This window comes from Coregonus clupeaformis, chromosome 35, assembly GCF_020615455.1.
Source record: "Coregonus clupeaformis isolate EN_2021a chromosome 35, ASM2061545v1, whole genome shotgun sequence".
In the NCBI taxonomy this organism is placed as follows: Eukaryota; Metazoa; Chordata; class Actinopteri; order Salmoniformes; family Salmonidae; genus Coregonus; species Coregonus clupeaformis.
Genome location: NC_059226.1, coordinates 42,303,669 through 42,320,060, shown reverse-complemented (window position 1 = coordinate 42,320,060; position 16,392 = coordinate 42,303,669). Strand labels below are relative to the sequence as shown.

General features: G+C 43.7%; 1 protein-coding gene across 4 annotated transcripts; it reads left to right on the top strand.

The window, feature by feature from the left end:
- Positions 1-4,194: 4,194 nt before the first annotated feature.
- LOC121539292 (RUN and FYVE domain-containing protein 1) lies at positions 4,195-16,366 on the top strand. 4 transcript variants are annotated; one of them, XM_041847681.2, is made up of 15 exons: positions 4,195-4,533; positions 4,900-5,070; positions 5,331-5,550; positions 5,694-5,879; positions 6,075-6,210; positions 10,949-11,050; positions 11,163-11,279; positions 11,421-11,588; positions 11,736-11,833; positions 11,922-12,041; positions 12,118-12,247; positions 12,328-12,422; positions 12,839-12,887; positions 14,026-14,103; positions 15,184-16,366. In XM_041847681.2, the coding sequence occupies exons 1-15, from the start codon at positions 4,200-4,202 to the stop codon at positions 15,328-15,330; spliced, it is 2,151 nt and encodes a 716-aa protein (XP_041703615.1). In that variant the 5' UTR covers positions 4,195-4,199; the 3' UTR covers positions 15,331-16,366. The 4 variants fall into 4 exon arrangements, 2 of the variants coding, with proteins under 2 accessions (XP_041703615.1, XP_041703605.1); XM_041847671.2 differs by having other exon boundaries at positions 4,897-5,070; XR_005995345.1 differs by lacking the exon at positions 12,839-12,887 and having other exon boundaries at positions 4,897-5,070; positions 15,184-15,270.
- The last annotated feature ends 26 nt before the right edge of the window (positions 16,367-16,392 follow it).

The following is a 16,392-nucleotide window of genomic DNA, read 5'->3' as shown; positions in this document are numbered from 1 at the left end:
GACGAGTAGAACGAGCGCCAGACTAGAGGCGTCACGATTTATATAGACTGCCTCGACCACGCCTACTACAATAGGCTACTGTAATCTACACTGAACAAAAATATAAACGCAACATGTAAAGTGTTCGTCCCATGTTTTATGAGCTGAAATAAAAGATCCCAGAAATGTTCCACATGCACAAAAATATGATTTCTCTCAAATGTTGTGCACAAATGTGTTTACATCCCTGTTAGTGAGCATTTCTCCTTTGCCAAAATAATCCATCCACCTGACAGGTGTGGCATACCAAGAACCTGATTAAACAGCATGATCATTGCACTGGTGGTCCTTGTGCTGGGGACAATAAAAGGTCACTCTAAAATGTGCAGTTTTGTCACACAACACAACTCCACAGATGTCTCAAGTTTTGATGGAGCATGCAATTGGCATGCTGACTGCAGGAATGTCCACCAGAGCTCTTGCCAGAGAATGTAATGTTCATTTATCTACCATAAGCCGCCTCCAACGTCACTTTAGAGAATTTGGAAGTACGTCCAACCAGCCTCACAACCGCACACCACATGTAATCACGCCAGCCCAGGACCTCCACATCTGACTTCTACACCTGCGGGATCGTCTGAGACCAGCCACCCGGACAGCCGATGAAACTGTGGGTTTGCACAACCAAAGCATTTCTGCACAAACTGTCAGGAACCGTCTCAAGGAAGCTCATCTGCGTGCTCATCGTCCTCACCAGGGTCTTGACCTGACTGCAGTTCGGCATCGTAACCGACTTCAGTGAGCAAATGCTCACCTTCGATGGCCACTGGCACGCTGGAGAAGTGTGCTCTTCACGGATGAATCCCGGTTTCAACTGTACTGGGCAGATGGCGTCGTGTGGGCGAGCAGTTTGCTGATGTCAACATTATGAACAAAGTGCCCCATGGTGGCGGTGGAGTTATGGTAAGGGCAGGCATAAGCAACGGACAACGAACACAATTGCATTTTATCTATGGCAATTTGAATGCACAGAGATACAGTGACAAGATCCTGAGGCCCATTGTCATGCCGTTCATCCGCCGCCATCACCTCATGTTTCAGCATGATAATGCACGGCCCCATGTCGCAAGGATCTGTACACAATTCCTGGGAGCTGAAAATTTCCCAGTTCTTCCATGGCCTGCATACTCACCAGACATGTCACCCATTGAGCATGTGTGGGATGCTCTGGATCGACTTGTAAGACAGCGTGTTCCAGTTCCCGCCAATATCCAGCAACTTCGCAAAGCCATTGAAGAGGAGTGGGACAACATTCCACAGGCCACAATCAACAGCCTGATCAACTCTATGCGAAGGAGATGTGTTGTGCTGTATGAGGCAAATGGTGGTCAATGTTGCATTCATATTTTTGCTTAGTGTAATTATTACAACTTGTTTATATCAAATTAAATCACATTTTATTTGCCACATGCGCCGAATACAACAGGTGTAGACATTACAGTGAAATGGTTACTTACAAGCCCTTAACCAACAATGCAGTTTTTAAGAAAAAAAAAGATTTAAAAAAAAGTGTTAAGTAAAAAATAGAAAAGAGCAAATAATTAAAGAGCAGCAGTAAAATAAAATAACAGTAGGGAGGCTATATACAGGGGGTACCGGTACAGGGTCAACGTGCGGGGGCACCGGTTAGTTGAGGTAATTGAGGTAGGCTTTGTTATGCCCTCTTCACGACTGTCTTGGTGTGTTTGGACCATGATAGTTTGTTGGTGATGTGGACACCAAGGAACTTGAAGCTCTCAACCTGTTCCACTACAGACCCGTCGATGAGAATGGGGGCGTGCTCAGTCCTCTTTTTTATCCTGTAGTCCACAATCATCTCCTTTGTCTTGATCACGTTGAGGGAGAGGTTGTTATCCTGGCACCACACTTCCAGGTCTCTGACCTCCTCCCTATAGGCTGTCTCATCGTTGTCGGTGATCAGGCCTACCACTTTTGTTTTGGTGGCAAACTTAACGATGGTGTTGGAGTCGTGCCTGGCCATGCAGTCATGGGTGAACACGGAGTACAGGAGGGGACTGAGCACGCACCCCTGAGGGGCCTCCGTGTTGAGGATCAGCGTGGCAGATGTGTTGTTACCTACCCTTACCACCTGGGGGTGGCCCGTCAGGAAGTCCAGGATCCAGTTGCAGAGGGAGGTGTTTAGTCCCAGGGTCCTTAGCTTAGTGATGAGCTTTGAGGGCACTATGGTGTTGAACGCTGAGCTGTAGTCAATGAATAGCATTCTCACGTAGGTGTTCCTCTTGTCCAGGTGGGAAAGGGCAGTGTGGAGTGCAATAGAGATTGTGTCATCTGTGGATCTGTTGGGGCGGTATGCAAATTGGAGTGGGTCAAGGTTTTCTGGGATAATGGTGTTGATGTGAGCCATGACCAGCCTTTCAAAGCACTTCATGGCTACAGACGTGAGTGCTACGGGTCGGTAGTCATTTAGGCAGGTTATCTTCATGTTCTTGGGCACAGGGACTATGGTGGTCTGCTTGAAACATGTTGGTATTACAGACTCAGTCAGGGACATGTTGAAAATGTCAGTGAAGACACTTGCCAGTTGGTCAGCGCATGCTCGGTGTACACATCCTGGTAATCCGTCTGGCCCTGCGGCCTTGTGAATGTTGACCTGCTTAAAAGTCTTACTCACTTCGGCTACGGAGAGCGTGATCACATAGTCATCCGGAACAGCTGATGCTGTCATGCATGCTTCGGTGTTGCTTGCCTCGAAGTGAGCAAAGAAGTGAATTAGCTCGTCTGGTAGGCTTGTGTCACTGCGCAGCTCACGGCTTTGCTTCCCTTTGTAGTCTGTAATAGTTTTCAAGTCCTGCCACATCCGACGAGCGTCAGAGCCGGTGTAGTACAATTCAGTCTTAGTCCTGTATTGGCTCTTTTCCTGTTTGATGGTTCGTTGGAGGGCATAGCGGGATTTCTTATAAGCGTCCGGGTTAGAGTCCCGCTCCTTGAAAGCGGAAGCTCTACCCTTTAGCTCAGTGCGGATGTTGCCTGTACTCCATGGCTTCTGGTTGGGGTATGTACGTACGGTTATTGATGAAGCCAGTGACTGATGTGGTGTACTCCTCAATGCTATCGGAAGAATCCCGGAACATGTTCCAGTCTGTGCTAGCAAAACAGTCCTGTAGCTTAGCATCTGCGTCATCTGACCACTTTTTTATTAACCGAGTCACTGGTGCTTCCTGCTTTAGTTTTAGCTTATAAGCAGGAATCAGGAGGATAGAGTTATGGTCAGATTTGCCAAATGGAGGGCGAGGGAGAGCTTTGTACACATCTCTGTGTGTGGAGTAAAGGTGGTCTAGAGTTTTTTTCCCTCTGGTTGCACATTTAACATGCAACCATGGTTTATACTTATAGAGTGGTTTAAACCATATACATGGATTATAAAGTTACAACAAACTAATGTAGGCTAAATGAAAATGTGTCTAATTTTGTTGACTGTTTAGGCATTTTAGTTGGAAAAATAACATAAAAGTGCATTGCTTGACATCATATTGCTGATCATATCATGCCTCTTTCTGTATCATTTGAATTAATGGGAATAATGGACTTACAAGAAGTTATCATTAGACCTGTGACTACATTAATAAAAAAAGCATGCAAATTATGACATTTAGGGTCAGTTTAATAGGCACAGTTTAATAAGCCTGTTCATGGACTAAGAACCATGTTCAATGGAGATTCTCTATTGAAAGATCTACTTAGTCCAGGACTAGACTTAATCTATAACCGGGAAAACAGCTAAACATGCTTTAAACTGGTTTAAATCTAAAATAATATGTTGTCAACCAAAAGCCACTGATCTGAATGCACTTCTAGGTCTGTAACCTCAGCTCAGTTTCATCATAGGCCTACCTACGCAATGGATACACACGAAGGACACGGGACAATATCAATAGTGACATCTAGTGGCTTGAAATGGATACACAGCTATAACCTCATAAACATTGGCTGTTATCCACAATAGTTAGCGTCGCTTAAAAATGTCGTAAAATATTATTTAGACTGTTTATATGGAAAGAAAACACTTTAAACGATGCGAAACGAATAAAACAACACTTGATGAATCACTGAAAAGCATTCCTTGATTACTTTGGACTTCTCGCAGGCATCATAAGCGATTGCTCTGGCCTGGAGTCACATGTTCCGTTATTTTAATAAAAATGGCCGACGAGGTAAGGGAAACAAACACAGCTGCTGAGGAAAGCGACGTCAAAGAACAGGAATCCAAAGTTTTGGAAGTTATTCCAGACAGCCACCCTGTTGGCATTAGCAGCGATGAAGAGGCTCCAAAAGACAAACCGGCGACCGAGAGCAACTGGTCAACACCGATCCTGTCGCTAGCACGGAAGGCGACCGAGACGATCAGCAGTGGGGTTAGCTACGGTGCAGCTTTGAGAAACGCCAAATCGTCGGGATCTGCCGTGAGCTCTGCTACCAGTCCGACTAAACAAAACTCTACCGAGAATGACACACACACTAACCAATACCTACCAGGTACGGAGCAAGGTTATTGTATTGCACGCCAATGTGGAAGCATATAAACTTACTAGGTAGTGAAGTGCTGAACCAGCGACTTCTCTCTTCTGCATCTCTGCTGTCATCAGCTGTCAACACAACACATGACTCCTGCCTGGCGAGGAAATCAGAGTGGCATACTTAAGCAATAAATATAGACTAACAGTCTATATTTATCCGTGGTCAAGTCTTGTTGTCCTTTTAAAAATTACTTTTGCACAGGAAATTCAGATTATGATCTCTCCCCCCTCTTTTTCTTGTTCTCTCCCCTCTATTTCTTGCGCCTCTCTTTTTCTCTCCTCTCTTAATTATTTTTTCTTCTCTCTCCCTCTCTATTTGTAGCAGTGAAGGACCATATGGCTGTGGAGCGCTCCAACCTGTTCAGTATGATGAAGCTGAGTATTAAGGTCCTGATCCAGTCATCTCTGAGTCTGGGAAGAACCCTGGACTCTGACTACCCTCCTCTGCAGCAGTTCTTTGTGGTTCTGGAGCACTGCCTCAAACACGGACTGAAAGGTGAGACTTGCTCTAGAACAGGGGTGACAGGCCAACCCTCCGCCTGGAGAGCTACTAGGTGTGTTGCAGACTTTTGTCAGGTTCTTGATTAGCTGAATCAGGTGTGTTACTGCGGGGCTGGAGCGAAAGCCTGCACAACCAATTGCTCTCCCGTAGCAGAGTTGGAGACTCCAGTATTCCTGCGGCACTTATTCGTTTTGGCCCTTTGAAGAACACTACCTAAACATTCTCCTATCTTCTCTCTCTTTCTCTCTATGTAGTGAAGAAGTCATTCATCAATCAGAATAAATCTATCTGGGGTCCTCTGGAGCTGGTTCAGAAGCTGTGTCCTGAGTCTACTGATATTGCCACCAGCGCCAGAGACCTGCCAGGGCTAAAGACTGGGTTGGGTCGGGCTCGGGCCTGGCTGCATCTGGCCCTGATGCAGAAGAAATTGTCTGACTACCTGAAAGCCCTGTTGGACCATAAGGACCTCCTGGGGTGAGTACAGCACAAGGCTCTGTTGCTAGAACTGAATCAGTGTAATAAACATGTAATACCGGTAAGCATTTTGTGTCCTATTCACTTTTACAGTAGTTATTGTATCTATCTTACAAAATCTTTCTGCCTCCTTCCTTCCACAGTGAGTTCTATGATCCAGGAGCGTTGATGATGGAGGAGGAGGGGACAGTGATAGGAGGGATGCTGGTGGGGCTAAACGTCATTGACGCTAACCTCTGTATCAAAGGAGAGGACCTGGACTCCCAGGTGGGGGTCATAGACTTCTCCTTGTACCTGAAGGACCCTATGACCACTGAGACCACTAAGGAGTAAGTACTATGTCTCTGCCTTTCCTCCCTCACCCCAAACACACTCCTCTCTTAATTTATGACTATTCTCCTTTCCTCTAACCTCCTCCTCTCTTTCTTTCTCAGCAAAGATAAACCATCAACATAAACCACACTCCTCTCTCTGTTATCCTTTGTCTCTTCTCCTGTAACCTCTCCTTCTCTCCTCGCTGTCAGCGATGCTAAGATGACGGCCATATTGGACCAGAAGCACTACATTGAAGAGCTGAACAGACACCTGAGCTGCTCCGTCACTGACCTGCAGGCCAAGATGGACTCCATAGAGAAGACCAACAGCAAGCTCATTGAGGAGGTCAGAGGAGCTTATGAATGTGTTGTAATCCTTTGTAGTGTTTATTAAGCTAAAGATACGTTTTTTGCATGGGCTGTGTCTCAATCTACTGCAGACCATGAGACATCCCGAAAATCGGTCTTCTCATGAAAACGTCAGTAGCGTCCGACCGGTTTGGCCTACAAAAACTATTATGACCCTTCTATGGAAAGGTGACTCTCACGAACACGATGGTGTTCTCCGTTTTGCTTTAAAACCCCACAAGCGTCACAGGACTTGTCTGAAATCGGTTCAGCCGATCTGCCAACTTCTGTCTGTAGCGTCCGAATAGTTTGGGCTACACACTAATATGACCCTTCTATGGAAAGGTACGTTTCTCACAAACACGTACGTTTTGCTCTAGGACACACACAAGCCTCACAAGACTAGTCTGAAGGTAGCTGGATACCAGGTTAAAACAATTATGGAAGTGTGTATATAGTTTAGTGCCTAAAATAAGGTGTTAAATACATGTCCCAATAACATAAAATGTTTCCTGATCTTTCTTATATCTATCAGATATAGGACAGACACTTCAGAACAAACTTCCTTTTGATAGTCAAAACAAAATATCTGTTTATCCATGTATGAAGCTATTATTCAATGTGTTTCTATGGGCTAAAAGCAGTAAGGCCAAATGTTTTTATCAAACTATTTTGATTAAGGCACAGGTGTCAAACTCATTCGATCCTCCCTTGTCTTTGATTGATGAATTAAAGTCACTAATTAGAAAGGAACTCCCCTCACCTGGTTGTCTTAGTAAGGAACTCCCCTCACCTGGTTGTCTAGGTCTTAGTAAGGAACTCCCCTCACCTGGTTGTCTAGGTCTTCATTGAAAGGAAAAAACAAAAACCTGCAGACCCTCCGCCCTCCATGGAATGAGTTTGACACTTCTTTGACACTTAGGGGTCCTAAAATTCCAAATCAAATAGCTAAAGTATCCTTGGTATGACCATCTTAAAACAATTCCATATGTTAGCTTAGTAGAACCCCCCCCAAATGACTGTGTTATAATAACCATAGTTATCATGGGTGTCTTATAACCCTATGTAGAGCTTATGTAAGTGTTATAACTAGAGATTTAACGATTCACTGATGCGCATCGGTCCCCAGTTCAAATGTTTAAGATATGTGCATCAGTCTGCAGGACACCAAACCGATCCAAATGTAACATGCATCGGTCAGAAAATCTATTCAAACGTACGAGTCGCCGGTTCACTAAAATGTTTTGTTCAAATTACTTTCTTTCTACCTTCCGAAAATTCCGTCACCGGTTTTTCTGAAATTCCGTTACCGATTTGGTAACGGAATTTCGAGTTTTAATCACTTAATAATTCATAAACAAAATTGATATCAATAAAAACACTAACTAATTGATAGGTCTACCGTTTCCGTTTTACCTCTGAACTTTCATTATTCACCCTTATCTTAAAACCCCTATCTTAAAGATATGTGGGTTTTTGGTAACGTAATTTCAAGGCACAAGGCAATGTTTCTTAAACTTACAGAAGGCAGAAAAATTTATTCAAAACTAAATATAAGTGTTGATATTAGTAGGGGTCTTTACTTCAACAGTTATGTTTTGATGTATGTATAATACATTTTTTAATACTTTTTCTGGTAGATGTTTTCTAAGACCCCCTTTCCATCTGTTTGACCAGAAATCAAAACCTTTGCTTATTCCTAATTTTTTTTTATGCATATGCCTTAATTACTCAAATATAGACTCTTAGCTTTCATTTGACACCCAATTTGACACACTCCTATGAACTTGACGTGTTGGTGCTTTTACATGGAGATGACCCAAAGATGCTACCGGACACAACTCTCATCTGGCTATAGCCTACATGCTGATTGGAACTTACATTATATTTTTATTTTGATTATTCAGGTTCTCCATCAGCAATAGTTTTGGTTTAAACGATCAGTGTATATATGGTCATTTGTGGTCATATACAGGGTAACATTAATTTCATAACTAGGACAGCAGTCACTTTTGCTACCCACACTGCATGGTCGAAGAAGAGAAGCTCACTCCAAGTTGTCAACATCCAAACGGTCTAAACCATTCGATTATGAGACTGGGGTGAAATCCAAAGTTGTGCTATATATTCATTGGGTGTCATTGCTAAATATTGATACATTACTAGCTCTAACACTTTTAATCTGCAAAAATGACCAATTTAATTAGTGGATGATTGGGATAGTGGGGTGGTAGATGCCCACTTTCCCTTGTGGCTCAGCTCAGGTGCCTACATGCCCCATAGACATACATTTACATCATTTAGCAGACGCTCTTATCCAGAACAACTTACAAATTGGTGCATTCAACTTATGATAGCCAGTGGGACAACCACTTTTTTTCTTTCTTTTTTTATGGGGGGGTAGAAGGATTACTTTATACTATTCTAGGTATTTCTTAGAGGTAGGGTTTCAAGTGTCTCCGGAAGGTGGTCAGTGAACAAAAATATAAACGCAACAATTTAAAAAGATTTTACTGAGTTACAGTTCATATAAGGAAATCAGTTCATTTGAATAAATTAATTAGGCCCTAATCTATGGATTTCACATGACTGGGAATACAGATATGCATCTGTTGGTCACACAACTTTTTTTTATTTTACTTTTTAGTAGGCGCGTGGATCAGAAAACCAGTCAGTATCTGGTGGGACAATAATTTGCCTCATGCAGCGCGACACATCTCCTTCGCATAGAGTTGATCAGGCTGTTGATTGTGGCCTGTGGAATGTTGTCCCACTCCTCTTCAATGGCTGTGCGAAGTTGCTGGATATTGGTGGGAACTGGAACACACTATCGTACATATCGATCCAGAGCATCCCAAAGATGGTGACATGTCTGGTGAGCATGCAGGCCATGGAAGAACTGGGACATTTTCAGCTTCCAGGAATTGTGTACAGATTATTGCGACATTGGGCCGTGCATTGGCTTCCAGGAATTGTGTACAGATTGTTGCGACATTGGGCCGTGCATTATCATGCTGAAACATGAGATGATAATAATAATAATATGCCATTTAGCAGACGCTTTTATCCAAAGCGACTTACAGTCATGCGTGCATACATTTTTGTGTATGGGTGGTCCCGGGGATCGAACCCACTACCTTGGCGTTACAAGCGCCATGCTCTACCAGCGGAGGTGAGGGCGGCGGATGAATGGCACGACAATGGGCCTCAGGATCTTGTCACGGTATCTCTGTGCATTCAAATTGCCATCGATAAAATGCAATTGTTTGTTGTCTGTAGCTTAAACCATAACCCCACCGCCACCATGGGGCACTCGGTTCACAACGTTGACATCAGCAAACTGCTCGCCCACACAACGCCATCTGCCCGGTACAGTTGAAACCGGGATTAATCCGTGAAGGGCACACTCCAGCTTGCCAGTGGCCATCGAAGGTGAGCATTTGCCCACTGAAGTCGGTTACGACGCCGAACTGCAGTCAGGTCAAGACCCTGGTGAGGACGACGAGCACGCAGATGAGCTTCTCTGAGACGGTTTCTGACAATTTGTGTAGAAATTCTTCGGTTTTGCAAACCCACAGTTTCATCAGCTGTCCGGGTGGCTGGTCTCAGACGATGTGGAGGTCCTGGGCTGGCGTGGTTACACGTGGTCTGCGGTTGTGAGGTCTGTTGGACATACAGCCAAATTCTCTAAAACGACGTTGGAGGTGGCTTATGGTAGAGAAATTAACATTCAGTTGTCTGGCAACAGCTCTGGTGGACATTCCTGCATTCAGCATGCCAATTGCATGCTCCCTCAACTTGAGACATCTGTGGCATTGTTTTGTGACAAAACTGCACATTTTAGTGGCCTTTTATTGTCCCCAGCACAAGGTGCATCTGTGTAATCATGCTGTTTAATCAGCTTCTTGATATGACACACCTGTCAGGTGGATGGATGATCTTGGCAAAGGAGAAATGCTCACTAACAGGGATGTAAACACATTTGTGCACAACATTTGAGAGAAAGAAGCTTTTTGTGCATATGGAAGATTTCTGGGATTTTTTATTTCAGCTCATGTAACATTGGACCAACACTTTTTTACATGTTGCATTTTATATTTTTGTTCACAATACATCATTTACTTACACACACACACAGTCAGTTCAGACAGATCCAGCTCAGAGGCCCAGCTCATGAGCTCCATCAGCAGCAGATTTTAATTTAGAATGGAAAATGAATGGATGTGAAATATAACCCTATGTAGTTGTTATGGATGTGAAATATAACCCTATGTAGTCGTTATGGATGTGTTATAAACCTATTGTCCTTATAGCTGTGTTTTAACTAGGGCTGTCGAATGATTCAAAAAGAGGTAATTGCAGGATTTGCTGTGATTAATTGCAAATTCCGAATTTGCTCAGTGGGAGCTGTAATTGAAGATATTTCATACAAAAAAACATTAAAATAATATTGACGTCTTAATTTTGTGTAAAGTAACGGTTAGCAAAATTAGGTAAATTGAGAAAAGCACACTTTCTTTAACCTCAATGTTAACTTGTTTTTACATGGCATTGTAGATTTTAGCTGTATAGATTATGTATTTTTATGTTTTCAGTGTATTTTAACGCTCAGACAATGCGATTTAATCACACACACACAAAAAAATCATGCTTATGGATATGTTATAACCCTACATAGTGCTTATGGATGTGTTATAACCCTACATAGTGCTTATGGATGTGTTATAACCCTACAGCTGACGGCAGCGACAGACAGGATTAACTCTTTACAGGAGGAACAGGAAACACTGAGACATGAGAATGAGACCATCGTCCAGAGCAGCCAGAAGAAAGAGGAGGTCAGGACACTCCCACTTCCTATGCATCTGCAACCGTTTTCAGTCTGTGTAACTGTCATCCAAGTCAGACAATATGAAGAGCTGGCATTTCACGTCCTGTTTGGTTTCCTAGGCGACCCTGGAGGACAGCGCAGTAGAGCTGGAGACATACAGACAGACACGGCAGGGCCTGGATGAGATGTACAGCGTGGTGTGGAAACAGTACCAGGAGGAGAAACGCATCAGACAGGTGTGTGAAACAGTGAGATGAACAACTAGCTCTACATTTCTTTGAGATCCTAGCCAACTAACACATCTGTGTTATACTGCCTCTACAATAGGTTTGTATGTTCCTGTACCTTTGTTCCTCTGTGTGTGTGTGTGTGTGTAGGAGTTGGAGCGGGAGTTGGAGCTGCAGGTAGGACTAAAGCAGGAGATGGAGATGGCCATGAGGCTGCTGGAGAAAGACACACATGAGAAACAGGACACACTGCAAGCCCTCCGACAACAACTAGACCAGGTCAAAACCCTCAACCTGCAGATGTTCCATAAGGCAGAGGTAACACACACGGACACACAGAGACTGATATACACGGACAGATATACACAGACACGCGCTCAAGCAAACATGAAATGCACACATACTCTCTCACTTACTTAGCAACACCCTTGTGAGTACACACCTCTTGACAGAATGTGTGTGCAGGACTGTGAGAGTGATGCCCAGAGGAAGCAGGAGGAGGTGGGACAACTGGAGGAGAAGATGAACCAGATGGAGACTACCATTAAGGAGATGGAGCAGAGGTGTTTGTGTGTGTGGTGCAGAGTGGTTTCATAATGGTTTCCGTGTTTTAACATGATTGAATACTAATTGTAGCCCATGTATTTTCAGACTGCAGAACTCGGAGCGTGATCGCAGACAAAGTGACCAGACAGACAGAGACATGAGGACAGAGCTGGAGGGCAGAGTAGACTCCCTACAGAAACAGCTGTCTGACCTGGACACACTGAGGTACGTATGGACACACACACACACACACACACACACACACACACACGTTGTGACCCACACCACCCTGTCTCTCTAGGCTGGGTCTGGAGAGTGATCTGCGCAGTGAGAAGGAGCAGAGACAGGCCATTCAGAGAGCTCTACAGAGAGAACAGGACAACAGCACTGAGCTACGCACCCAACTACAACAGATACAGGGGCTACACATGGTCAGTGACACACACAGACACACAGAAAAGAGAAGTCCACCTCCCATTTTTCTTCTGAGCTTGTTTCTGTGTGTTTCTAGGAGCTGCAGGATGTTCGTCAGGAGAAGAAGCAGCTCCAGCAGACCTGTCAGGAGCAGGAGACAGCCTTACAGGAGATGGGCCTACACCTCAGCCAGTGAGTACTGTACTAGACAGCCTTACAGGAGATGGGCCTACACCTCAGCCAGTGAGTACTGTACTAGACAGCCTTACAGGAGATGGGCCTACACCTCAGCCAGTGAGTACTGTACTAGACAGCCTTACAGGAGATGGGCCTACACCTCAGCCAGTGAGTACTGTACTAGACAGCCTTACAGGAGATGGGCCTACACCTCAGCCAGTGAGTACTGTACTAGACAGCCTTACAGGAGATGGGCCTACACCTCAGCCAGTGAGTACTGTACTAGACAGCCTTACAGGAGATGGGCCTACACCTCAGCCAGTGAGTACTGTACTAGGCTCACTCCTAATCCTGCTCTTTACATCTCTCTCTCTTCTCTTCCTTCCTGTGTTCCATCTGTTTTGTCTTTGTATGACACATCTCTCTCGTAGGTCTAAACTGAAGATGGAGGACTTCAAAGAGGTCAATAAAGCCCTCAAGGTAACATGTTCTCTGGCCTAAATTAACACTTCCCCTTTCCTCTAGCTCTCCGTTACACCAAAGCTGTGTTCAAATACTCATACTAACCGTACTATTTGTGAGGTAAATTGAGTGTATAGTATGCTTATTGGTCATAGTATGGATATAGTTAGTATGCCAAAAGTTCCCGGATGTCATACTACATTCGCCAAAATACGAAGTATACAAGCAGTGGACCAATAATGCAATTATTCCGAAAATGGGCGTGGCTTCACAACGTTTTCAGATTTGAAGAAAATGGCGGAAAATATGCAGCCGAAGTCCAACGAGAGTGGATACATATTCATTGCTTTAACTAATTATGACAAATGTTAAGAAAATGTTGAGCAATATAATAAAGTCATGACTTTTCAAATAAGTTACCTTACACGTTATTTTGTCTGACAATTTGTTAGCTACGCTATCCTTACGAACCGCATATCATTAAAGCAGTATGTACCGGTATGTTAGTTGGCGAATACATCGAACTTGCCAGTATATTAACTATATGCTATCTAACTACCCAACGTTTATTGACTTGATTATTCATGTCATTCTTAGTTTAGCTAAGTGGTATAGTCGTTGTGCGTTTTCAATGGACATTCGGGTGCGTTCGTAAATAAGCTCTGGCTATCTACTCCGATTTCTGAGCACTCTCGTCTGAGTGTACCTGTGCCAGAGCGCAGCATAACTGCTGAATTTACGAACGCTCAACACCAGTTGAATTTGGCCGGTGTCTGTAAACGTCGGCAAAAAAGCGTCATTAAATTGTTGCCAGCAGCTAGTCATTTGTTATGCTAGCAAGAGGTTGCGTATCAACAGCATCAACTTCCGGTAGACAGGCGAAGCGCTAGTATGCTCAACTGAAAGGATACGGTTCGTTTACAGTATACTAAAATGAACTAATAGTATACAGTATGTTAGTATGGCTATTCGAACACAGCTCAAGTCTCTATGGAGTTTGTTCTTCACTAGTAGACTAGACATAGGCACTCACCGCTGGTCATAGGGTCCTTCAGGTACAAGGAGAAGTCTATGACCCCCACCTACACAACACAGACACTCACTCATTTCTGTAATAATTTGTGATTGAGCATTGTTGTCTGTCCGTGTCCATCAGGGCCAAGCCTGGCTGAAAGACAACGAGGCTACACAGTGTAAACAGTGTCAGAAGGAGTTCTCCATCGCTCGCAGAAAGGTAAAGCTCTGTCCATCCATCTCTTCGGAGTTGTGGACTCTGGTCTGTGGCAGATGTAGAGAAAGATTTATACTGAACAAAAATATAAACGCAACGATTTCAAAGTTACAGCTCATATAAGGAAATCTGTCAATTTAAATGAATTAATTAGGCCCTAATCTATGGATTTCACATGACTGGGTAGGGGCGCAGCCATGGGTGGGCTTGGAGTGAACAGGCCCACCCATTTGGCAGCCAGGCCCATCCAATCAGAATGAGTTTTTCCCCACAAAAGGGCTTTATTACAGACATAAATAGTCCTCAGTTTCATCAGCTGTCTGGTGGCTGGTCTCAGATGATCCCACAGGTGAAGAAGCCAGATGTGGAGGTCCTGGGCTGGCGTGGTTACACGTGGTCTGCAGTTGTGAGGCCGGTTGGACGTACTGCCAAATTCTCTAGAACGACATTGGAGGCAGATTATGGTATAGAAATGAACGTTCAATTCTCTGCCAACAGCTCTGGTGGACATTCCTGCAGTCAGCATGCCAATTGCGCACACCATCAACTTGAGACATCTGTGGCATTGTGTTGTGACAAAACGGCACATTTTAGAGTGGCCTTTTGTCCCCAGCACAAGGTGCACCTGTGTAATGATCGTGCTGTTTAATCAGCTTCTTGATATGCCACCTGTCAGGTGGATCAATTATCTTGGCAAAGGAGAAATGCTCACTAACAGGGATGTAAACAAATTTGTGCACAAAATTTGAGGGAAATAATCATTTCTGGGATCTTTTATTTCAGCTAATGAAACATGGGACCAACACTTTACATGTTGCGTTTATGTTTTTGTCCGGTGTATAAATGCCTTTGAATGAAACGCTCTCATTTGCCACAAATGTTACTAACAGTTATACTTGGACATCCTGTGTAGCTCAGTTGGTAGAGCATGGCGCTTGCAACGCCAGGGTTGTGGGTTCGATTCCCACGGGGGACCAGTATGAAGATGTATGCACTCTAACTGTAAGTCGCTCTGGATAGTGGCGTCTGCTAAATGACTAAAATGTAAATTTAGTATGTGGGTTTTTTTCTCCTTGTCTGCAGCACCACTGTAGGAACTGTGGAGATATCTACTGCAACAGTTGTTCTAGTAATGAGTTGGCCCTGCCCTCCTACCCTCGACCTGTACGGGTCTGTGACATCTGCCACTCCCTACTGCTGCAGAGGAGCACCTCTTCCACCACCTCCTGACACACAAGCAGACCCTCATACATACTCTCTCCTTCTCACACAAGCAGACCCTCATACATACTCTCTCCTTCTCACGCAAGCAGACACGCTCACACGTTTCACTCATAATCTTTCTTTCTTCCCTCACTCTCAAGTCATTGCAGTGATCTAGGCTACTGTGCTCAAAGCCCACAGTACTCTTGGTCATTGAGAACACATTTTAATCAAATTTGAGCAGGAACAGTGGATTTGGTGTGATCTATAATATTTATAAAGCTCTGTTTCGCCACTTACCTGAAATTCAGGATCTTTGGCACGGTTTACTTTTGAACTGTAGAGGGTTCTATCCACTTCTTGATTTGGGCTAATACTGCCTTCTCTCTTTTAAACTCATCTGGGGGGATTTCACAAAGTAAGCTCACTAAAGAATACAATGAGTCAGCCAGCTAATTGTCATAATGTTATGAACTAACTCCATTCCCAGTTATACTCCATATACCCTCTAGGATGCTGAATTTAAAGGATAGTGGTAGTTGAAGGGAGCCACAGGGTATTGGAACAGGCATCAGTATTTGTTGTACTATGAATGACCAAATATGCAACCATGTCACAATTGCGGGAAAATTTTAGACGAACTGACCTTCAATAATAGCATTGAATTGAAATAGTTCAAGAAAACCAACGTTGATTCGCTTTATTATAGTAATTTGAATCAGGAGTCTTAAATTTAGCTTTGAAAAGGTCTTAGAGGCGATTGTATAGATTCATGATTCTTTCACTTCCAGTGAAGCAAAGGAACAGTTATTTTCTGTTCATCTCAACCTGCCTAGCTGAATAATTGTGGATTTATTAGACCCAGGTCTTTTTTTTATTGTAAATGACTACAGAATGTTCTTAACACATTAAGATGTCTATTTTAGAATGTATAGAATTATCATTTTGTGCATTGATTGTGACCAGTGCTACTAAACTGCCATTTTCTGACGAATTATTGGGGCATGTTTTCTATCTAGATATTTGATAGATATCTAATTTAATAAAAATGTATCTGAATGTGTTTCTTCTTAACTGTATAGGAAACTA

What these genes read in the sequence shown, in the direction of transcription:
- LOC121539292 (XM_041847671.2), top strand. Translation starts at nt 4,200, where the DNA reads ATGGCCGACGAGGTAAGGGAAACAAACACAGCTGCTGAGGAAAGCGAC. An exon ending in ACCACTGAGACCACTAAGGA is followed by an intron (nt 5,880 to 6,074) that starts GTAAGTACTATG and finishes CCTCGCTGTCAG; the next exon opens with CGATGCTAAGATGACGGCCA. An exon ending in ACAGCAAGCTCATTGAGGAG is followed by an intron (nt 6,211 to 10,948) that starts GTCAGAGGAGCT and finishes ATAACCCTACAG; the next exon opens with CTGACGGCAGCGACAGACAG.